Source organism: Athene cunicularia (genome assembly GCF_003259725.1).
Source record: "Athene cunicularia isolate RWA chromosome Z unlocalized genomic scaffold, athCun1 chrZ_part3, whole genome shotgun sequence".
NCBI classification, from domain to species: domain Eukaryota; kingdom Metazoa; phylum Chordata; class Aves; order Strigiformes; family Strigidae; genus Athene; species Athene cunicularia.
In genome coordinates this window covers 11,417,248-11,441,758 of record NW_020799144.1, presented here as the reverse complement: position 1 = coordinate 11,441,758, position 24,511 = coordinate 11,417,248, and the positions used below count along the sequence as shown (strand labels likewise).

Here is a 24,511-nt window from a genome sequence, read left to right as displayed (position 1 = left end):
GTATATTACTGGTTATGAGAGAATCTCAAGCATTCATGCATAGTCAAGCCAAAAGTTCTGATTTGTGTCTAGACATTTTTCCTTGGCTTGCTTGTTTAGAATGCTTCTCCTGGGTTAAGAGCACAAGTTTAGTAACTCTCTTACCTGACTTGCTCTCTTCTTAATAGAATAATACTATCTGAAATTTTTGCACTGAATGATTCAGGAAAAATTAGTCAGCTCTGAGATGAGTCATTCTGAAGTACATTTACCACGTTACGCTGTACCAATTACGTGAAGGAGAAGGAAAACTTCGTATAGAATAATGAGAGTAGGGGTAATATAATGTTTAGCCTCTAAGGGTGGGGAGCAAGAGGCTTGTACTTTTTCAATTCAAGTGTAAAACTATTTTCTGCTCTTTCTGAAGATCAGATAATAAGGATATCTGAACAGTGAATCACTTCAGTATGACATTATATTTGAAATTTCCTGCAGGTTATTTGGCATAGCATTTTTAGAGTCTGTTGTGGTCAGGAAACTAGCTTTGAAAAAGCAGTCAAACCACTGGATTTCAGCTGTCCTGTGTTGAATATGCAATGAATGCATCCAGTTCAGATTTAACAATAGATACTAAATTCCCACATTTCATGGGAATGTGCCCCAGTTCTTTTTAAAATTTTCACCGCAAGGTTGTACCAGCAATGTATTAGTGCTTGTTTTTGTATAATCCTGGTTAAATCAAGGAACACTTACAGCTCAAATTACACCTTTTCTTTTTGCTTAGATGAGTTACAGCCAAAAAGTTCTTCAGAAACATCTTAGAAACTTTCTTAAATCTATAATTAACAGCAATAAAATGAATTATTATCATAGTAATTTCTTATTTTTTCTGTACCTTTAAACCAAAAATTGAAGGTGACCTAGAAGTGCTTGCAGAGTTTTTGGTGATGCTTCTCCTTTCCATTTAAATACTATTTTATTCTTTTAGCTTCTTAGAAAAAAATTAGGTTGTCCTCATTTAGGAGATCTTTACAGTTTAAGACTTAGTAAACCACAGAAATATGAGAAAGAACTTTTCATTACTTTTTTTTTTTTTTCTTTGTTTGTAAACATTTTTGCAAAAGTCTTGTACTCTTAAAGGAGATGTGTCCTTCTATATGTGAATTTCCTCCAATCCTTCAAATTATATTTAACTGAATATCTCAGTATTAAGGTAGCCATATTAGATTCTATTTATTCTCTTCGGTCAGATTATTTACCAAATAAAACTGTTATAATTTTACTCTTTTCAATGGAGCTTTACCATTTAATGTCTTATAAAAAATACAGTGCTTGAGCAAATTGGCACCAATCTGAACCAGTATATAAAGAGTATATAAACTGACTTTCATGGTATTTGTTAGGAAAGTAATAATGAAAAGTTTTAATATCTGCAAGTTCATGTTTAAACAATAACGGGATATTACAAAGTCCTGCAATCAAGATCATATACTTTGTGCGGACTTACTGATAGAGTACTTATTCATGTAATTAAATCATTCAGTATCAATATACAATAAAGAAAAAAATACAGATATGCATTTAAAATATATCATCAAGAACCATCAAGCAACTACAAGAAAAGCCTAGACTAAGCTCCAGCTAAATTATGATTATTCCATACTGTGTGTTTCTCCATTTTCTGCCTTACCAGTTTCCAAATGTAAAGGTATTTGAACACATTGTTAATTATCAGCAACTTTTATTTTGAAATAGAACTGGGTAGGGAAGTTTTTAAGTTTTCTGGTTTTCTCTGACAAAAATAAATTGTGAGACGGGGTGTGTCGTGTTTCTCAAACTGTGGCTTGATCTTTATCCAGTGTATAGTTGTGGGTCTTCATAGAAGCCAGAGTTTATAACCAGTTGATCTTCTGTTCCCATCTGTTTTCTGTATAATAACTTGAGTTTATTGTGGAAAAAAATATTTGCAATATTAGTAGGGCATAACTGGATTATGTCTAGACAGTGCTCCTACTAAGGGCCAAGTTGACTTCCAGTATGCAAGCTTGAACCTAGATCCGGTGGCTGTCAGGAGCCAATCATGCTATCAAGACAGACATTATCAAGACTAATTAAAAACATGAATTAGACTTGAGCAGACCAAGGCTGAGCAGGAAGCCGAAATGAGTATAAATCAAAGGACAGGGAAGGAATGTACTGTCAGCAGGAGGGAACTTCAGGAAGTCCATACTGCAAAAGGTGGTCCTGGATCAGAAACAAGCGTTCAGGTGGCAGGAACCAGGAATTTGGGCTACATAAAGAACAAGCAAGCAGGGAACAGGAACAAGATACTGGTGTGCATTTGCAGCCAAAACACAAGCTGTGTTGGCAAAAACAACTGATTGAGCTTATCAGTCCTTTCATCACAAAAAGTCAGGTTTACACCAAGTAGCTTGCTGAAGATCTCAAATTACTGGAAGTAATAGTTAAATTTTTGATTATAACAGTTACATAATTTACATTTGTATTTGTAATTATGTTTGCAAGTACAGTACTGGTTTTTATCCATGTTTTATTAAATACTTAGAGGATTAATAAAAATATATAATCCAGCAAAGAAGGAGAAAAACCCAGAGCTCTGCCTCATGATAATTCTCCAAATAACTATGTAGTATAGCGAAGTTCTCTTTTGCTTGCCCAGTTTCTGACAGCATACTTCTGTTCCAAGGTGCATAATGACTGTACTTTGAACAGAAGCGTGCTTAATATATTTGTACATCTGGTTTGATTTTAGGAAGTAGAAAATATCAATGTAATCATCTTCAGCATAAAAATAAACGTTAGCATAGCCTTTAATTCCTAATCAACTGTCTTAGCCCTTCAAGCTGTTATACAAGGAACAATCTATTTTCAGAAAATGGTCAGCTTTTCCTTGTTCCTACACTACTACCAGTTGGGTAGGGTGGCCATTAGGTTTTTTGTGTTTGAGTTTTTTTGGCATTTTGCAGGGTTTTTTTAGGTAACCTGGACAATATTTAGAATTACAGGCTTTTTCTGTGGTGGCACTTAAACCTCTTCAGGACACCATTTCTCTCAGTTTTAGTAGGTCCTCCTGTGAGGAACCCTGAATTCTCTGGTTAGTACCCAGCTGTCTTGTGTTTTAGTGACTGCGATGCTTAGGTTTGTTATCTGAACTACACTTCAAAATCTGACCTGTCATAAAACCTAAGCTTACCTGAAAAATCATGAGCAACCTGCAGTGATTTTACTTTGTTTTAGTTAACTTATGTTAAAAGCACATCCTTCTGATGTAGGTAGGTTGATTGTATAGTCGGTGAAGAATTTGTATCTGACAACATACAGAGAGCTTTTCTTTAGGAGCCTTTATTGTGTTTAGGAGCAACTAAGGAGAAACTCTGGCATTTTAAATTTTCTACTCAAATTTACTTCCAATTGTGACAATATAACAAAGTTTAAAAGGGAATATATGTGTTTCAGAAGAAAGAAACACACCAGCTGATGTAAGGTTGAGTATCACAAATGACACATCTAGGAATTTGAACAAAGTCTGACCAAAATTAATTTAACCCTTTTAATTAAATGTTCTATACCTGTACATTCAATCAATGGAAATAATAAATAGTAAATTAAATAATTCTGTAGAACTTACACTTCTTTCTTTAACACAGTTTAGTTCAATATCTTTCCAGCTAAACATCTGTGCTGGTGTCAAACATGGTGCTACAATGAGCTAGTCATTCCTCATTCATCAAATAGGACATATTTGAACTGATGGAATGAAAAGTTCTCAAATTACTGGGGAAAAAAAAAAAATCACTGTAGGATCCAACTAATAAAGATGACAATAAAAAACTTCCATCTTTCTGTACTGATCATAGCTAATTGCTCCATATGGACAGAATATGAGGATTGCTTTAAAAGTATCTGCTACTTAAGGTTCAGTCTGTTTTCAGCATCATCGTATCAACAATATGAAATACGCTGGAAAGCTGTGCATTTTTTTCCTATGTATTTCAACAGAATGGCATATTAGAAAAGTTTAAATATCTTGAGAAGATATTATCTTTACACAGAAAAGCTTTTAAGAGGATAAATTATACCTTTATTTCATGAAGTAAGGGATAGTTCATATGTTCACTTAATGTTTTTTTAGTTCACAGTGACCTTGATATTTTTGTCCTACAATTGTGTTAGGCTATATTAAAATGATTAATAACCTGATGAAAATGTAAGGTTAATGGGCTTTGCTTAAAAAGGCAAATAGGGAGCTCAAGAATCTTGTTAAATTTCATAAATACATATAAAGAATTTAATTTCGAATTGAGCAGGTCTTTTCATTGGTCATTTCCCTTGACAGGTTTTATTTCTCGCACACTAAGCTGTTATTCCTCTTCCTCCTCTGTAATAGACAGAAATTCAGCTAATCCTGTGAATTTTTATTAGTCCAGCATGTGATATCTTTATAGGCAACAAAAAGTAAGACATGAGGGATTAAAAAGAAGCTCAGAGATCAGTAATTATCGTCAATTTGAGTATAAAAATCTGAATTTTTTCCAGTTCAAAGAACTAAATCTAGCTTCACATTTAGCTGAAGGTCTGTCCTTGCATTTCTGTCCAGATTATCAAAGAACCTCAGAAGGGTTGAAGGTAAAAGGGACTTCTGGAGGTCATCTGGTCCATGCCCACCTGCTCAAACAGGGCCACCTAGAGCTGGCTGACCAAGACTATATCCAAAATGGTTTTGAATATCTCCAAGGATCGAGACTCCACAAATACCTCAGTCACCCTCACAGTAAAAAAGTGTTTAGAGTGTTGAGACAGAATGTCCCGTGTTTCAGTTTGTTCTCAGTACCTCTTATCCTGCCACTGGCAACCACTGAAAAGAGTCTAGCTCCATCTTCTCTGCACCATCCCTTCAGTTATTTATATGTATTGATGAGTTTCCTCCTGACACTCCTCTTCCTTAAGCTAAACTATGCCAGTTCTCTCAGCCTTTCTTCAGAGGTGAGGTGCCCCGATCCCTTAAATCATCTTAGTGGCCCTTTGTTGGACTCTCTCCACTCTGTCCATGTCTTGCTCTTACTGGAGAGCCCACAACTGGACACGGCACTCCAGGTGTGGCTCACCAGTGCTGAGCAGATGTGAAGGATCACCTCCCTCCACATGCTGGCAATGCTCTGCCTAGCACAGCCCAGGAAGCTGTTGGCCTTTGGTTGCCATGAGGGTGCACTGTTGTCTGATGGTCAACTTGTTGTCAGTGTATACTGGTGCATCGGGCTGTTCCTGCCCAGGGGCAGAGACAGGACTTTGCACTTGCCTTTATTGAACTTCATGAGGTTCCTATTCGGCCCATTTTTCGAGCCTGTTGATGTCCCTCTGGATGGCAGCACACCCATCTGGTGTATCAGCCACTCCTCCCGGTGTCATCTGCCGACTTGCTTGGGGTGCACTCTGCCCCACCATCCAGGTCATTAATGAAGGTGATAACAGGATCAGACCAGTATTGACTCCGTGGGTACACTGATAATTGCTGGCGTCCAATTAGATTTATACCCCTATCATCACCCTCTGGGCCCAGCCATTCAGCCAGTTTTCAACCCACCTCACATACATAACTTAAAAGCTACACAGCTTTTTAGATCAGCAGAAAAGACGGAAGATACAAACTTCCCTGGAGACATCACAAAATCAGTCAGATCTAGACAAGTTGTATGGAATGAAACACTGAATTTTTGTACGTTGATTCCTAGAAATGTAAAAAAATAAAATCAAAAGTACAAAAGTTACATATTCAACTACAAGAAATTAAGCAGCTTTTTTTTTGACAGAGCTGGCTTCTTCTGCATAAGCCTTATCGCATCAGGTTTAGACATTTATGCAGAATCTTATTTAGTTTGTATATGCCAGCACAATCTGGTTTTGCATTTTGGGGTCAGAAGCAGATTCAACACAAGAGTGAGGAGTATTATTGCAATTCACGGGGCATTTCCCCCACCAATGAATGCAGCTAGACACAGTTAAGTGTCTTCTCATTTGAACTTAGTTCTGTGCTATATGGTAACTATATTCAAAATGAATATGCATTTAAGCAAGACTGAGTGAAGTAGAATCGTAGTACAAGACAGCTTTTCTGTTTGCTGATTACAGTGTCGAATGCAACAGGACTTTAACTCTTAATGAAGCTAGTGTGGGCTAGCATCTTTTAAATATTTAACTGTATGCATTGATGAAGCCTTTTGAGACAAATATGTATAAAATCCATACAGAATTTCTACTCCATACAGAATAAACATAAATGCAGAGAGAGAATTTTTAATTATGACATACTATTATCCTTCAGCTGCCTATGTGTGATGACTGAAAAATACCATATTGCATTTGAGAAAAAGAATCTGATATTATACTTGAAGGTTACTACATGGAAAAACACAGGGGAGTATTATTCTTGAAGCATTTGACAAAGTGTACTGGAAAAGGGAAACTCAAATGAAATTAACCACCTTTTCTGTCTTTTGAATTTAATAAAATTTGCAAGTTTCTAGATCAAGCTATTAGTCTCAATTTACTCACTAACTCATGCAAAGAAAGGAAATTTTTTAGACGGTTAAACAACCTTGTCAATTAGATGTTTAATGAATTAAGATGAACTGAGAGACATTCTTAACTGGCATCTGTTGATAAAGAAGTAGCTACATTTCTTGAAGTTGCAAGGATCATTAATAAGTACTCTGTAAGAACAAATTGAAATTTTTATTTAAGACCAAACTGTGACTTTTGGCCCTGATGTCATCCAGAAATTATAGCGAAAATCCCCAACTTCAAATACTGTTGTGTGATGGGAAACGGTAAAGCTTTAGCAGATACATGAAACTAGCTAAATATAGAAAAGATTGCTTTTTTTTTTTTCCTAAAGCATGCCCTGTTTAATCGCGTCCTTTTCTGAGCGTGTTTGCTGAGCAAAAGAAAGTATGTCTTCTAATGTCAATTGTATAAATACATTGTGGTTTAGTGCTTTGAAATGTGTGCTTATTACTTTTACGATTTCTCTTTGCTAATCCTGACATTATCTTGTGTGCTTCCTGCAGATGTAAATGAATGTGAAGCTGAACCCTGCAAGAATGGTGGAATCTGTACAGATCTTGTTGCTAACTATTCCTGTGAGTGCCCAGGTGAATTCATGGGAAGAAACTGCCAACAGAGTAAGTATTGCATGTTTTTATATCTATTTTTTAATATAAAATACATATTTTCTTTTGCAGAAACAACTATAGTATACTGTGGAAATATTTCTCTGCTCTACAAATACATAATGCTCAAAAGAGCCTTACTCTTTTCAAAATGAAGGAAGTTTAAGAAACCTAATCTGTCACAAGTCCAAGCAAGGCATCTGATATGATGGAAAGACTTGCAAAATACAAAATTATTGTCTAAGAATCAAACAAGAAGGAGTAAATAGCATGAAGCAGAAAAATACAAAAACCAATTAAGGCTAGGGGTTCATCTGGCCAAGTATCTTGTCATAAACTGTAATTGTTAGCAGATATCAACAAGTGTAAGAGGAGGGCAAAAATATATGTTTCTTTGATATGTCACTAACCTCTGAAAATTGGACCACTGGTTTACAGAGAAGACATTAATGGAGTTCCTCCAGGATCTGTCCTGGGAACAGAGTTGCATGATTTTACCAATAACATTACTACAAGGGAGTTCTTCATGTATGAAAGGCTAGGTAATCTTCAAGAGTAAAATAACAAAAATAAACTGCTTTGGTACAATATGTAATATACCTTATCTTAACAGTTAGTAGTGGATTTTAGAGGCTCATGGATTTGAAATACTGCAGAGAAATACCGCCTGTGTGTTTTAGTCAAACAAAGGATGCTAATATGATGATGTTGTGGAAAAAGCTAATATAGTCCCAAGATACATCAAGCTTGGTACCTTAAGGAGAAAAATGAAAGTATTTGTATATTAGCATTTGTAGTATTAGATACTACATTCAAAATACCTGAAATACTGGAGTCATCCGCATTCAAGAAAGGAGATTTCTAGTTCAGGGAAGACCTATCATGTGTAGTAGGAAATTTTTTTTCTAAATGGTGCAAGGTGAATACTAAATAAATGAAACCATTACAAAGTTGAAGAATATGATTAATTTTTCTGTGTTCACATTGTGGATGCATGGGGATGAAGGGAGAAGAAAATAACATAGACCAATAACCACAAATGACAAGCTGGAAATTCTCTAAAGTAGCCTCAGTAAATATCCAGATTTATATATGCATCAGGGAAAAGATTTCAGGCATCCAATGTAACATTTATCATTCTAGAGATCAATCAAATATTAAGATTTGCTTTGACAATTTTACAAGCCTATATGGCTACCTTAAAGAATTTGTAAAAAATGAACATCTATTAAAGTTTTCTGTAAAAGTTGCTGGTGAAATACTTCATGTATATATAAGGTGCAGTTGAATTTCCATTTAGAATTCTATCAGGAATCCCATCCACAGCTTCAAGGTTCATCCCTTCTGGTCTTTTGGCTGAATCTTGAACATTGCTCAGACTGTAGATCACATAACACTAATCTCCTGTTTTGCTAGAAACAAGGTAGATGGATTACTTGAAGTGATCATTCCATTTTATGGATCATCATCTGTTATTTCATATCTATTTTTCTTTTTATAGATGTATATGTAATTACATGTAAATATTAATTTTGTGAAGTGGTACATATTACATGTTGTACTGGATTTGTTTTTATGTGTATATATATCTACACATACAGATTTCTATTTTGGAGAGCATATAACAAAATATATGTGCACAAAAAATAATTTGTAGTATACTGAAACAACTGCTAATGTCAGTTACTGAATTGCAAAATATTCTACCAACAATCTGTCTTTCTTGGTCATGCTTGGGGTATTTCCACTGCTAAGCCAAACACCTAGTCAAACGATTTTTCTGGAGATGCTTCTACAGATACATACTCATAGCTCTGACCCAAGACTCCGTTGTCTAACTCATTGGGAAGAACACTAAGGTATTTGAAGGATAATTCTATTGAGAGTTAAATTCTTTTTATACTTGTGATGGTTCTATACAACAGTTAAATTACTTTGGTGTAGAGATCAAGGACAATGATTTTTAAAATATGCTTCGCAGAAACAGTTAATTTGCAAGCTGCAGATCATGTATGGTATGGTTAAGTGGAAGGCATGGCAATGCAGCACTAGAGTGTAGTGGTAGAAAACTCCTCTTCTGTACGCCCTCTGCATAGGGACCCGCCAGTGTGGTGTCACAGGACATTATTATGGGAGGAGTGTGAAATCAGATGTGCTTTGAAGACTTAAAAGTAATATATTACTTAAACCAATAATTTAAAAATTCTACACAATGCAGATATTTGATTACTTCTGTTATACCACACTTTAAACTCATGTTAGTCAGGTAAACATCTGAAGAGTCATCAGTAAATGACAAATAGTTAAGGCTGGGAGTAATACTTGTACTGACTATAATCATTGAGCTACCTCTGTTCGGGAAAGTCAATTCATTCTTCTAGCGCTATGGCACAGTTCACAAACTTCTAGCATTCATCTACTCTTGAGCTAGCTTTAGCACAGCTAGTATTAAAATGGCAACTTTTCTTTTTATGCCACCAATATAATTGTGTACTACACTGGTTCCTATAGCTGAGCTTGTAAATACTCTTTTTTTTATGAGAACTTTGTTTATGTCATCATACCTAATTATGTAATTACAAGTAGTAATTACACATTCTAATTACAACATTAGAGTTTTACACATATTTACAGTAATCATGTAATTAAATACTGTTATGCTAATTATGTAAATTACTGGTTGCTGTCTCAGAATTACCTCACAAAGCTCAAAGACTGCAAATCCATATCACAGAATATGTGAAATATCCTAGACAAAGAATAAAAAAGGCAAAAACACCTTGTGCATTCCATTCTCCTGTCATGGCAGGCTTGTCCTCCAGGATGCATTTTCTAGTAGTATATCTAGTTTGATATAACCCAAATACCAATGCTTTGCAATAATGACTTATCATGTTACTCACCAGCTTGAAGTAGTTTAGCTAATGCTCCAACTGAATATTCTCTCTTTATTTTTCTTTTAATTCCACCATTTATTTTCACCATAATTAACTTCTCCTAACTAATCTCTTAAATAATTTGCTTCCATTTTATCTCATGTGTAGCAATTTCCAGGTGTGAGACAACTGTTGTATTACACACAGGTCCTGTGAGCCTTGTGGGACATCCACAGAAAATCCTTCTGGCTAGTCCCAAGAGCCTCTGCTAATAACTAGTGCAGCTGAAGTGAGAGGAGAAGCCTTGTCTGGAAATGAGTCCTAAAATCGCAGTAAAATCCCCAATGAGCTTAGAACCCTCTTTGGACCACCTTGACCATCTTCTGAGTCTCCTTCTGGCATGGATGAGGTTTGGAGTTTCTTACTAAGGGCTCAACCATGGAAGAAGGTTCTCAGAAGACATGGAGGTGATCTGGCCAGCTGATGTGCTTTGCACCCCAACAATACTTATGCTCCTTTGGGGCCGCCTCCTGTTTTATTTACATATCCTTTTCATTTTGAAACACTGGCCTGAACTCTTGGGTTTTTTTCTGGAAAGACTTAAATTCACTCTTCTTTATTTCTTATTATCTACTGCTATCTTCAGCCATTCAGGCATAAATGATACTTAAACCAGCTGCTTCTCATTGCTGTAAAGCACAGGATGAGGCAAAGTCAAAATAATGTGGAGTGCAAGAGCACTGACGGCTTCCAAACATATTCAATTGTTCTGGAATAAGCTTATCAACCTGTTAAGAGATACTTCACTGAGCATCTGGTATTTACAAAATTTGCCTGCAGATGTTTAGTAAACACAGAATGGAAAGAGAGCACCTTTTTCCATCCTCTGAAAGCAAAAGCTAAACTACATTAATTCCATATTTTCAGATTTCTTAAGGCCTCAGCATTTCCTTGATGCAGCTGCATCTCCTTCTGTTCTTGCACTCTCTGAACCTATTTCTTGCTTCTGCTGAATTCAAGCTATTCATTATGATTACCTCCATTACAGCTTTCCTTAGTCTTGGAGTCTCTATAAATAAGTACTGCTTCTAAGACAGATTCTCCTGGGGTTGAAGTTTTTACTTTCTGGATCACAGGCAACAGGGAGCCACTTTCATCAGTGTCAGACTGTTTGCATTATTCAGTACAAATTTGTATTGTTAAAATCTCCCATGAGCAACATGTATTGTGAGTTGCAATAATTTTGGACTGTGAGGACTTCCACAGGTAATTTTTGATCACTTTTTTTTTCTTTTTTTTTCTTTTTTTTTTTTTTTTTTTTTTTTATTTCAGAGCTACATTTTGCTGATTGCCAAGAGTTGCTGCCGTTAAAGCATATGGCAAATTTTCTTATGCTTTTCTTTAAAGATACAGATCAGACTAGTCACTGTAAATATTTTTTATATATGCTGTGGCCCTTTCACCTCCTTTTCTGTGTATTCAACAAGCCCATATGTAGGAGGACTGCATTCACAGCATGTGCACCAATTTACCTTGTCTAGCATGTAAGAAATCCTGCTAAAGCAGCATACCTTCACATTATTTTCATTTGATTCCCGCACTTTATGTTTTAATACACTAATGCGTCTCTACTGCACTTGGTCATCTTCTGACTTCTCCTCCAGGGGAATCAAAGTGGAATTTTTTTATTTAAATGTAAATGCCTCTCCTTTCAGTGTCATTTTTAGTTTAAAATTATTTAAAGATCTGACAGGTTTAGGCATAAAGAGACTTTCAGGACTTCTGCTTACATGCAGCCTTACACTCCCAAGCTAGATAGTGTCATCCAAAGTGTTCTGATGCACTGTGATTTCAGAATTTTCTTTCTTTAAAAATTGTTCCCAGGAATACAGAACACCTGCAACTTGCATGATCTGTAGCACAGGATAAATAACTAGTTTCACAGTATTTTTTGAAAAGACTGTGTTACTTCTTTTGGTGTCTGCACACTTCGCTTATAAGTGTGTTTTCAAGGCAGTGTTCTCACTTGCTGGGACTTTTTGGCTTCAGGTCTTGTCCTTTGAACTTCTCTGCTTGATGTTCACAGTCTTCAGTATCAGTCTTTGGTATCTCTGTCTTCCTCAGCTCCAGCTCTTACCAGCCTTGTCTCAGCAGTGTTGAAGTTCAGTTCAGAAAGACTCCAAGATTAAGTTCAGAAAAACCCTACACAAAACAACCACCACAGGGATTAGGGCATAAAAAGTGCACAGGCAAAATAAAACTATTTATGAAACAGTTAAAAGCTTGTCGGGGGAGGAAGCTTTACGTCTGAGTATAATTTGTCTTCCAGGAAGTCTGTGTTTTCAAAATACAGGTAAGAATCATAAATTAACTATTTTCTTAAATTAATAAATCTGATAACAGGCTTTCTGGTAAATTCAGCTTGTGAAAATGCCCCCATTAAAATTAAGCTGTTAAGCACTGGAATGTTGTTGAATAGTAAAATTGATCCCCTTACAACCATACCTCATTTCCAGATGACCTGCTGGGGAACCTAGGCATAAGATTTTTTTATGCATTTCCACCTGGCAATATGTTGTGGCCTGAAAGTTGTAGTGAGCCAGTGTGAAACACTTTATTTGACAGGAATCAACATGGACTTGAGTTCCCTAAATTGCTGATTAATATTAAAATCTCTTTGAGTGAGATTTAGAAGGACCAAAGTCTCCCTACAGCTCAGAATAACACTTTGACTAATTCTGTGAACAGTCCAGTATGAAGTTTGTTTTTAAGCATATTCTGGATTATTTTGAATATCTGACAGTTTTGTGATCTGAAATACTGCTGTTATATAAAATTATATAGCAAATTTCTGTAAAACAAAAGTGGCCAAACATACTAATTTTTCTTTTGTGTCTTTGAAGTTTCTCTGTAGTTCAAGATGTCAGTGATGTATGATGATATTTACCAACCTTCTGTGTTTAATCAGTTGATTCATATTTTCAACTTCCATGAGGAAAAATAAATGAACTGTAGAAAGAATTGCAGTTTCTGGAAATACAGACTCTTGTATTTAAAGTAAGAGCGTCATAATCATGTGCAAAGAAGATATACATTCATTGGTACAAAAATAATTTACTTTTTTATATTGGTGTTTCTGTTCCATTTTCATTCATCTTTTCAGTATGTACTGGAAATTCTGTCAAGGCACATGCTAAACCTGAGAGATTTCTAGATTACTTGTTAACGATGACCTTAAACTGAACCAAAACAAGTTTCCTGATTTACTCTCTTTCCAATTATTAAATAGGTAAATTCCCATAATTGCCTTCAAATTTGATAAATTTCCAAACAGATTTTCTGTTTTTTGTCAGGGAACAGGGATAAAATTGTCAGGGAATAGGGACCTCTGTTTTTTATTGCATCATACAGTAACAGTTCCTTGAAAACTGACATAAGCCAGCCCTGCTGCTGCCTGAAGTAGTCTTGCTTCAGCTCTTCTTTGCCTGTCTTGCTTCTTTTGTGGCTCATTCTGGGCTGCTGTTTAACCCCTTTGCCTTGTAGTCCCAGCAAAAACTGACCCCAGAAATAAAAAAGTAATTAATGAACCAGATCATTTCTTTGATGCATCGAACTTCACAGCCACACAAATGCTGGGCTGGTACAAAGGAATGACAGAGCCTGGGCATGAAATTAAGACTTAACAGCAGCTAAAAATGTTAATCAAGTCTAATGAAGAGAGTAGAAACTGTTCTCTAATTCATGTTTAAGGCAAAGGTAAGAATTTATTTTAGTTTTTATATTTTTCTTGGTTTGTTTCTCTTCAAACTCCATAAAATTTAAAAGCTAGAATTCTCAGCTCATTTGCCAACATGACAACAAATAAAAATTCAGTAAATATGTACATTCCTCTGTCATTATTTAAATGACAAGTTCAAGACTTGCACAGAAAAATTAAGGAGATTTTAGGTATGTGTATACAACTGTGTGTATAGATATATGTATGCACAAATACTACCCATAGAGAAATTAATTAAATTTTTGTATGTAGTGAAGGTAGTTAAATTATCATTCTTATGGTGTCCTTATTGGTTTAGGGAATAATGTGTGCTTAATCTCAGACAAAACGAATGGAATAAAAATTGTCACTAAAATAAATGTATCTATTTAATATAAAGTTAATGCTAATACTCAATTTATGACCTCCCTGGATTATAGAAATATCCTAGAAAAGTAACATTAGAAATACATTTTGAAAGTGCAAGAGGGAAAAATTTTACATGTTAAATGTGACTTTAACCCAGGTAATTCAACTCAATCTAGGTAGTCTGTCATTTTTTGGACATGCTAAAAGAGTAAAAACAGACATTGTAAGAGGTTAAATAAATCCTGAGTAAGTGTGATGGCTTATATACATTTTCAACTATTTCAGCTAATCATGGACAGAATACAATTTATATATTTGCATCGGACAAAACCCATCTTGAATGTCTTGCTGAAACTAATGAGGTTTGCTGAGGCTCCAGCATTCTTGTAATATTGTCTGGCTAGCATTTCTGTGTAGTGTATTGGTATGAAAGTGCAAAGAGGCAGAAAATGTTACAGAAGTGACAGAACACTTTTTTAATATTGAAATGTTCCCCCGGGCGTTTCAGTGACCTAGTGAGAAATATTAATCGAACGCTAACATTTCTAATAGAGTCTTCTAACAATAAAGCGCACTCTGGCCCTTCCATTGCAGACCTTCTTTGTCCAGACATCCCATGCAAGATGCAAAGGTGTGCAAAATTTGTGTCAATGGTTCAGAATTGTAGTTCTTCCTTTCAACACAATAGGAAAATGAGACTGATCTCTCAGTGTTTGATGTTGAAACATCAAGTCCTCAGCCCTCTGCCTTTGGGTACATTTTCATCTTGCTGCAGTTGTACTGTACAGCAATGTCACCCTTTGAAAATTAATTTTGCAATATCTTACTTTGATTAGGCAGTAGAGGATACAATCTTTACTCAGACACCTGACAGAAACGCCTTGTAAAATATTCAGACAAGCCCTTAGGATCCAGCAGGCATATTTTACACATTTAATCATCTCCTTACTACATGACTCATCTAGCGCAATAGTAGATTTTAGGTTTTGTCAATAACCACGAGATGAGCTCAACCCTATATTCAGGCATCTACGACCTGACTTTGTAACATCTCATTTTATCTTGAACCACCTTGTTGTGGCAACTCTCTTGCCATGTTTTCTTCCTTAAACCTACTGATCTGCTTTCCTCAGGCTTTGTGTCATTCTTGACTTACGATGCCCATCAATCACCTTCAGTAAAGAGGCAGGAAGGTTGCACTGGGGTCATGGACTCTTTCTACCTGTCTTCCACCTATCTGTTCTTCCTACTGAAGGAGCAATATGACTCTGCCTTTTCAGTAATATAGAATCATAGACATTCACAAAAGGTAGAGAAGAAAAAAATACTTACCTTATATATATAAAATCCACTGTTCCTGTTTTGAAATAACTTTTATGTGCATTTTTATGCCTGGCAAAGCCTATGACAATGCATATTTCAGCATTTCTAAGCCTTAAAAGAAAAATTACAGCACACTGTTATTCTCAAAGTAGCCTCTACAGTTCTTAAGTTCCTGGTCTGGCCAATAATGCACATTCTTTTTTTACATCCTCACAGAAATGAAAAATAATTTGCAAGTAAGGAATTGGTACTATAAAAGAAATAAAAGCCAGACTGTAGCCAGTAGAAGCAAGCTGAAAACAAATCACTGGTTATAACCAAAAAACCCCCTTAAAAGTATTGAAAAACACCTTCAGTAAAAGCACTAATGATTATAAATATATGAAAAGAATAATTTACAGCAGCAATAGGCTCAAAAAAGTTCCCAATAGCCAAGTCACAGGAACATTTTTTCTGCTTCAGGTACTAGTCCAATTGAAAAATACCTTATTTCCAGGCATAGTATTTATTTCAAGGCATAATATTTATTTCAAGATAGATTACTCATGGAGGATGGCTAGTCCAATTGGAAAATACCTTATTTCAAGGCATAGTAATTTATTTTAAAAGAGATCAATCATGGAGGGTTGCTTGCTATCTGAGTCAGTCTGGTCTAGTCTGTGCTACCCTTTGGCACACACAGGAATGAGCAATGAGAGGTAAAATCATCCTTAGACTCATACAAACTCCTCATAATGGAACTGCCTTCGGGTTTGCAGTAGTTAACAAACCAGGCACAGAGTAGAATTACAAGTGTGTATGGTATAAACCTTGCAAAAGTTAGATGTTTGCAAGTTGATTCACATTTTGGAGATTCATTTGCACTTGGAATTCAAGCCAAGTTGTGAAAGATGAAAATCCATGTAAACTAAAGAGAAAATGGAACAAACCATGGTTACATGAGCCCTACATGAACTAAAATCTCGAGGCTCGGCACAGCTCCCACCTGCAGATTTCAGAAGGGGAAGATGTAATATGTTCAGTGATCATCTTCCCACTGAGGCAAGATTCACAGCTCCTGCAGCTTTAGACAGACGGAGAGTCCAGCAAAGCTCCTGTTCCGGGCATTGGTGCAGCGACGTGTAAGATACATACATGGGGGGTGAGGGATGCTAGTAGGTTCCATCTATTTTAGTACCTGACCACCACCATGTTCATTTGTTGCATTCCATTAGATGATCTAATTACTTAAATTCAGAATATCTCCAGCATCTTATCATTGGTTGTGTTAGAAGGAAAAGTGGGATGTTGTTCATCACAACTTAGTCTGCTTCCTAGCTTCGTCAGGGTTCAGCACAGACATGGCTGCTGTTCGTTGCCTCTCAGACCAGAGGCGAGTGGCAAGCCTCGGTGGCTGTGGGGAGCCTCACAGGCAGCGCGTGCAGCCCTGCAGCTTGGAGGGTCAGCAGCCACAGTGCTACTTACTCAAGGGTGACGCCGCCTCAAAATAAATGAGGATGTGAACAGAGATTACAAGTTTGGTGGCCATACAATACTGAGAGAGAAAGGTTTCGTTGTCTTTGTGTCATGGTGTACATAAACTGGGACTCAGAAGGGTGCGTTTTTTGAAATGGAGTTAAAATCTCAAAAATTCACAATCATACTTTGCCAAGAAAAGCTGATGGAATCACTTTTAATTCAACCCCTTTTCCTTTGTATTGGTGATTGTTTACTAGTATTAATGCTAAATGTAATTTGTCCAGCTCTTGATTTGGTGTAGTTACTTAGAAATTTTGTTTACAGAAAACTACCACACAAAACTTCTACCCTTTAAAACTGATGGACAGATTAATATCCATTAATAATCCAGCAAAATCTGTTTGATACAACTCACCCATAAACATGATTTTATTTTGTTGACAAATCTGTACAGTTGTTGGCGACATTGCATGCTCAGTGTGCGGTTTGTAATATTGTACCTATTGCTATTCTAACAATACAAATACCCACTTGTGCTCCTGTTGCTGAAACATATATTCATAATTGCTCTGTTCCTATTTTTATACAATTCACTTTTACTTCTTCGTGTTTTGAAATTCCGTTCTAGGCATAGTGTAAAAAGTAACCATATATTGTAATCCATTATATCAAAGTTAGAGAAAAGCAAATATTTCTGGGAAAAATATTCTCCGGTATTCTTTTAACTTTGAAAGCAATTTTGAATCCTTACATACAGTGTGCAAATAAGATTCTTCCTTTTTCTTCATTTTTTTTCTAGAAAGTGTCCTTTTTCTCCTGGATAGCAGTAAAATGTCTGTGCAGGAAGCTGAATGAGGGTTTGCTGTGATTACTGCAACCTCTTCCTTTTTTTTTTTTTTTTTTTTTTTTTTTTTTTTTACCTCCTGGTCCTTCCACATTTATTTTTTTTTCACAATATCCTTAACTTTGACATCAGGTGAGAATTTGGATGAGTATTGGGTTTTGTTCATTTTTAGACATAGGAAGTTTTTTTTCCTTGATAAAAAGTGTCAGGTGGAAAATCCTCAAGAATTAAATTCCTTTCCCAAAGCACATGATCGATTCATGCAGCCTCTTCCCATGTCTGCTGGAGGTGGAGCTGTGTTTCCCACTGAGTTCTCTGCAGGCAAAATGGGGCACAAGACACATGATGTCCTTCAAAAGTTGTGCTTTTAAACTATATTTATATGTCTTGGACTATAGACATGTCTTAGACTATAGAAATGTCTTAGACATGTAAATATAACTTCTGGAAGTAAAATATGATTTATTAAAGAAGTGTAGTGTGTTTGCCCCCTTCACCTAAGAAGTTAAAAGTCTAGCATTAAATGCACATTAATTTAAAGGTTGAAACACTATTTTTAAAATGCTGTTCATTAATAGTATTTAGTGATGGAGAATCCAGACATCTTAATATACTTTGAAAGTGGGGTTTGATTCAGTATGGAAAGCCTAATTGTTGCTCATGATCTAGCCTAGTGATGTGCTGTGCCATATGTCTGTAAAGTATAAGGAGAAGTAGACCCCAAGGGATTCACCAAGACAGGTTACTGGATAGGGAGTTGGGAAAGTTAGCTAGTATGAAAAGTTGAGGAAAAATTTAATTTTTATGAAGAGCAAAAACTGAACCTGCTGCGGTCTCCATGTGTATGGGATGTAAAGCAGAAGAGTGTTTCCTTTGGGGAAAGCAGAGATGTCACTGTGCTGTTCTGTGAGCAAAGGACGGGCCCGAGGAAAAGCACATTCTGGTCTCTGATGTAATTGGCATCTTTTATGCATGGTGGAACACCTTCAGAAGTCAGTGTGAAAGTTGCAACCCATAATTCACAGTACACCAAGGGCTCAGGTACGAATAACGTGATTTCAAGTTTGATCTTGAAACCTTATCTTCCTTCAAGACAAGGAAGGACGTTCTCTTATAGTAGATGCTAGTCTTGTTCACTTAAACTTTACAGCTCCTGAAAGACATACAACCCTTTGACTCAAGCTGCTCCATTTTCCAAACTGCAGTTCATTCTTATTCGTGTTGTTAGATGCAAATGCATGCCTGCTGGAGAGATACTGAAGTGCACACATTCCTCATGGTGAGTTTTGCTGAGATTAGGTCCTCTTACACTAGATAAGAAGCTCAGAAATAAATTCCCCTGCTCTGTCAATCCCACTGCAGTTAAATCAGCAGATCAGTGTCCAACACTGCAATATTCTGGTCCATGTTAAGGAAAAAGGATTTGAAGTCACAAGAAATTTTACATAGGGAGACTTAGACAAGAAAGACATTAAAAAGTTTTCAGGGACATGGCATGAAGAGATTATTAAAAATTTAAACTGAGATGTGTAAATGTTTATAACAAAATTTTTTGTAAGTCATTATGGATAAATACTAGCATAGTTTTGTGCTATTGTTACTTTATTGAGTCAAAAGAATCAAACAACTTGGCTGTGATAACTGCACTGTAATTTTGTTGCTTTCAACTCTATTTGGAATTTCTTAATGCAGGCATTGTCAGCACACTGGGGTCTCCTGGCTCTTAGCCATCAGTGTCTAATACATGAAGGTGAATTTGTAAACTGAGTTGTGCTCATTTATGTATTACTGACAGGTAACTTCCCATTTGCCTTTAGTTACAAGGTTGTAAATTTGAAAATGCATTTTGTAAATAAAGTGAGAAGATTTTATCCACAGTAAACTCAAATATTTATTTACACTTTATTTATGAAAGGAAAAGCTAAAGGATTTGGATTCTGCTGACTGGATGATGTTCTTTAATACCTTCCATCTCTTCTCCAAACAGCTGGAATGAAAAAGGCACAGCTATCTAGTAGCTTCATAAACCATGTTTATTTTGGAGGAATTTCAGGAAAGGGGATATTATTTCTTAGTTTGGCAGTTTAGAAATACAAATCTCTTCTTGGTAGTCCCCTAATAAACTTTTTTTTTTTTTTTTATTTCCCCAAATAATATTAAATTATTGGATAATTAGGTTTCCTATAGAATACCGAGTAAAGAGCCTATAAACAGTATTAGAAGGTGATGCCTTCTGAAATAATAGCTTTTAAAGTCTAGTTTGTGTTCTTAATTGAACTACTATACTCGCTTATTATGTATGCAGTGTGTTTTCACGGAGATTTGGGTTTAAATAGACTATTTACATGAATAACATAAGGGATTGTTAGCTAAATTTCACTACCATTTTATTGGTAATTTCTTAAGAACACAAAAAGCCATTATACTGGGACAGATAGCTCAACAGTCTGGTTGGCTGATTGTGGCAATGACAAACATCATTTAAGGAGAGAATGCAGGCATGGGCAGTTTCTGTCATTTGTTCCCTTCGTGTCTCCTCCAGGTCTACAGTTCCTGTAGAAATATTAGAGGTTACACCCCTGGTCAGTCTCTTTAGTATCATTTATGGACCTATTGTGCCTGAATTTTTCTAATTTCTTTTTGAACGAGTTGATGCTGTATCTGCCTCTAGAAGGCTCCAGAAGAATACTACCCACTGTGCAAAGAACTACTTTCTTTTACGTGTGTTAAGCTGCTTTGGTTTGAATTTCAGTGAGTCCTCCCTATTTTCAGTAATGTAGATGGTGAACAGTACTACATTCATCTCATCTATGTGTAGGTAAAGTTCAGGCATATCCCTCCTCAGACTTTTCGTCTCCAACTTGAAAAATCCTAGTTTTTTATTCTCTTTCTGTATGATATCTGCTTTTTCCTTTTAATCACCTGAACCGCCATTCTCTGTACTTTAACTCGACACCTTCTTAGGATGCAGACACCTGAACTGCATGTGGTATGTAGTCACACCAGCATTTCATATACCTGTAAAATAATACTCTATGTCTTGTTCTCAGTGTATAACTTTTTTATTGGCTTTTTGGCTGCCACTGCATTTTGAGCCAGTGACTTCAGGGAACTTCTGATGATGACTGAGTTCTCTTATTTGCAGTTGTAATGGCCGTTTCCAAGTTTAGTATTGCGCAGGCGCATTTTAGGGTTTTTTTCTTAGATGTAGTATCTTCCATTTGTGTACACTGAGGTTTATCTGTCACCCTTTTGACCAGTTACTCAGTTTTCTCTGTCTTTCTGGATCATCATCATCATCATCATCAGAGTAGCATTTGATCAAGAGAGCTTAGTAGCATCAAAGTGAACAATTTGTCCATTCATACTTTCCTCCATCTCACTGATGAGTAAAACTGACTCCAGCGATGATCCTCAGTGAGACCCACTGCTGACATTTCATCGTGAAAGCCATTTCCTTCACTTTAATTAGATCTCTGTCTATAATGGGGCCTTTTCCTCACTCACTGGCAAGATCCTTATCAAATGCTTTCAAAATCCAAGTGTGCTGTTTCCACTGTATTTTCTTTATCCCTATGCATAGTCACCATTAAAGAACTCCATCAGGTGAGGCAGGACTGCCACTTACAGAAGCCATGTTTGCCTCTTTTCCAACAGGTTGTCTTTATCCAGGTACTTAGTAATCTTAATTATAGACTTGACAGCTCACGAGATGTCGAAGTAGACTCACCTGCCTGTAATTCCCACAGTGCACCCTAGAGCTGTTTTCTGTAGATGGGAGTGGAGCACTGATCTGCCGGTGCAGCTCTGTAGTCCCTAAATCTAGCTTTTTCATTTAGGCACAATTCCTAAAAACACTGCATCATGAACTTATATTACCACTGGAAAATACAAGTAATTTTTAAGTGCTGGAAGAACTCTAACATCCTTTTTCTTCTATTTTTTAAATCCTCATGCTACCTAAGAGTTGCTTAACTTTATTTTCTCTCTGTGTTCTCAGCACAGAGCTTGTAGAGCAAGTAAAGGTGAAAAGTGAATTTTACAGCCTTACTATAAAAGTATGAAGAGAGGATTTGGTAATGGAAGCACATGATAGTCACTTAGCAGTAGTGGCACTGTTGAGAAGTAGAACATAACATCCAATTTCTTTATATTTGATTAGTTCTGATAGCTATTGCTTACACACATGAACTATGTTGACCAATATGATAACAGAATAACGTGCTGCTGTTGGCTTAGATGCTACATCAGCACAAAAAGACTTCAATCTCTTTGGACGTATCAGCAAATAGGTAGCAGTTCTTCCCATTACTGTCTGAAAAGCTGTCTTCTGTTTCATGGAACATAACTAATCACTTCATTTTCATGTCACCTCCTAGAGGCTTGAAGCTTAACACAGCATCATTTGAGAAGTTTGCTTGTCTGAAAGTGTCTGTGTGCTCATTAGCTGCTACTGATGCAAATTGGTAAAGATGTTGCCTTTGACATACAGTATTTTATGTGAAGGCATGAAACAAAATTAATCATGTTCTTCACCTCAGTGCTGCAGTACCATACTGGCTACTAACATACTTGGAATCACACTTCAGAAATCAAATAATTAAAATGTTAATAGGTCAAGAAAATCCATTTTGTTTTGTTTTAAATCTGTGAAGCAAACTTACAGAGATAAATGCCTTTTGTTAATCAGATTTCAGAGATGAATGGCTCTATAAACTTAGAAGGGCCAGGCAAAAATGTGCTATTCCATTGTGTAGTTAGGAGTCACAAAACTATCTGAAATAACCACTGACATTGTGTGTTCTCTAGGCCTGCTGAAGAGCAAAATAAAATGGGAGTCTGTGAATTCTATTTTGTGGTTTCATTTTGCATTGCAATGGACTAGAAAGAGGAACACATGATCTGTTACCTTGTCTCAGTGGAAGTGCTGATTAAAATCCTTCAATGGGAACGAAAACATTGATTTGGTTTGCCTGGAGGATTAGACCTCAGAACAACAATTAACATGAGTTGCTACAACTGAGCTCCTCAATATCACTCAGATCAGAACATTGGATTCTGGAAAAAACACTTGAGCTACATGAAGTAAGCAAACTATTTGATTATCTGCAGAATGATTAAAATGGCCAATAGCTGAAACGTGCGAAGTTGAGCTTGTGGTCTGCAGCTGCCTCCCCCATATGTTATGCTCACCAGCAGTCTTCAGACTCCAGTCCATGTAACGAGAGGTGGCATAGCTCCAGTCCAAAGCATCGCTGCACTTAAGATAGAGATTTTTAGTTACGGTTTAAAGATCTGATTAGCAAAACTAGATTTATAGCTAATGTGGATGTGGTAGTCTACCATCTCCTTTGGCATTGATGATTTTAATATTTATATTAGAGATCTGCAGAGTTAAATTTAAAAAGTCAGTTTCCATACACAGCTCTTGCACAACTTAGATTTCATTCTAAGTGAAAATCAGCTTCTGTGTGGGAGGGACTGCAGAGGGCTTAGGCTTTGCTTGTACTTAAAAGTGATCTTTTAAGAGATAACATAAAAAGCAATAGTTGGTAGTGGGAAAAAAAAAAAATGTCATGAACTCTAGAGCAAATGAAATGGCAGTAAGAATGTGCTTGACAACAAAAAAAAAGATAAATTAAAAGAATGGGTATGTAGGAATATACCTGCTCTGTCTGTGTAATCTCCAGCTGTACTTGGTAGGCTGTAATCAGTGCTCTTTGACTGCTGAAGCCAAGCCATGAGGCAATTAATCAATAATGATCTGGGACATGTGACTGTCCTTCACAATACCTCCACACAATATGTTTGCACTGTGCAAGTATGACTGAAGTAAACCAAATCTGCAAAGCCAAATAGAATACTTTCAGTAACTTAATATTTTAGCTCTTCTTCAGTCTGTCATAGCATACATTTACACATATGGTCTGCATATATATGCAAAGAAAGCATCTTCTGGAGAATGAAAAGTCTTCTTGGACCTCTACCTACTCTTGGAAATTAAGAGGTAATTCCAACAATTAGAAATTATTCTAATTATTTTAATTTTTTTAAATGTACTAATTATCCATGCAGCTAACAGCAAGAATTTGATTTGGTATAGGAAAACAGGCAGAATTTTTGTATGTCAAGTATCATTCTAACAGTCTGTGACTGATTGGGACTGAAATATATGCCTACTTTATTAAAAAAATTGGGATCGCAAACACATTTTTGTAAAATGCTCTGTTTATGAATGGTTCCCAAGAAGAAAAAAGTGCTAATGAACAAATTATTTATTGTTGTTGTTATTATTATTATCATTACATGTAGCACTGTATAATACGGGATAAAGTGAAGTAGTAAGGGGCAAATCCTCACCCAATGTAAATCAGTAGCACTCCAAAGTTAGTAGGACAATGTTGAGATTGGCAGCATCCTCTGAAGGTCATCTAGTCCAATCACCCTGCTCAAGCAGGGTCACCTAGAACCAATTGCCCGGGGTTATGTCCACTCAGGATTTTAGTATCTCCATGGATGGGGGTCCACAACCTCACTGGACAAGCTGTCCCACTGTTTGACCCTTCTCACAGTAAAAAAGGAAAAGAACCCAAAGGAAAAGGAAAAGAACCCAAAACACAGATGGAATTTCCTCTGTTTTAATTTGATCCCATTGTCTCTTACCCTGCCAGTGGGCACCACTGAGGAGAGTCTGGCTCCTTTGTATTCATTCCCTCCT

At 36.3% G+C, this 24,511-nt stretch overlaps 1 protein-coding gene across 2 annotated transcripts in view; it reads left to right on the top strand.

Moving 5' to 3' along the window:
* The window catches only part of EDIL3 (EGF like repeats and discoidin domains 3), a 202,650-nt gene that overhangs the window by 93,097 nt on the left and 85,042 nt on the right, over window positions 1-24,511 (top strand). For both annotated transcript variants that reach the window (XM_026866612.1, XM_026866611.1), the window contains one exon: window positions 7,065-7,178. In XM_026866612.1, the coding sequence (XP_026722413.1) occupies window positions 7,065-7,178 (114 nt within the window). The remainder of the gene's footprint in view (window positions 1-7,064; window positions 7,179-24,511) is intronic.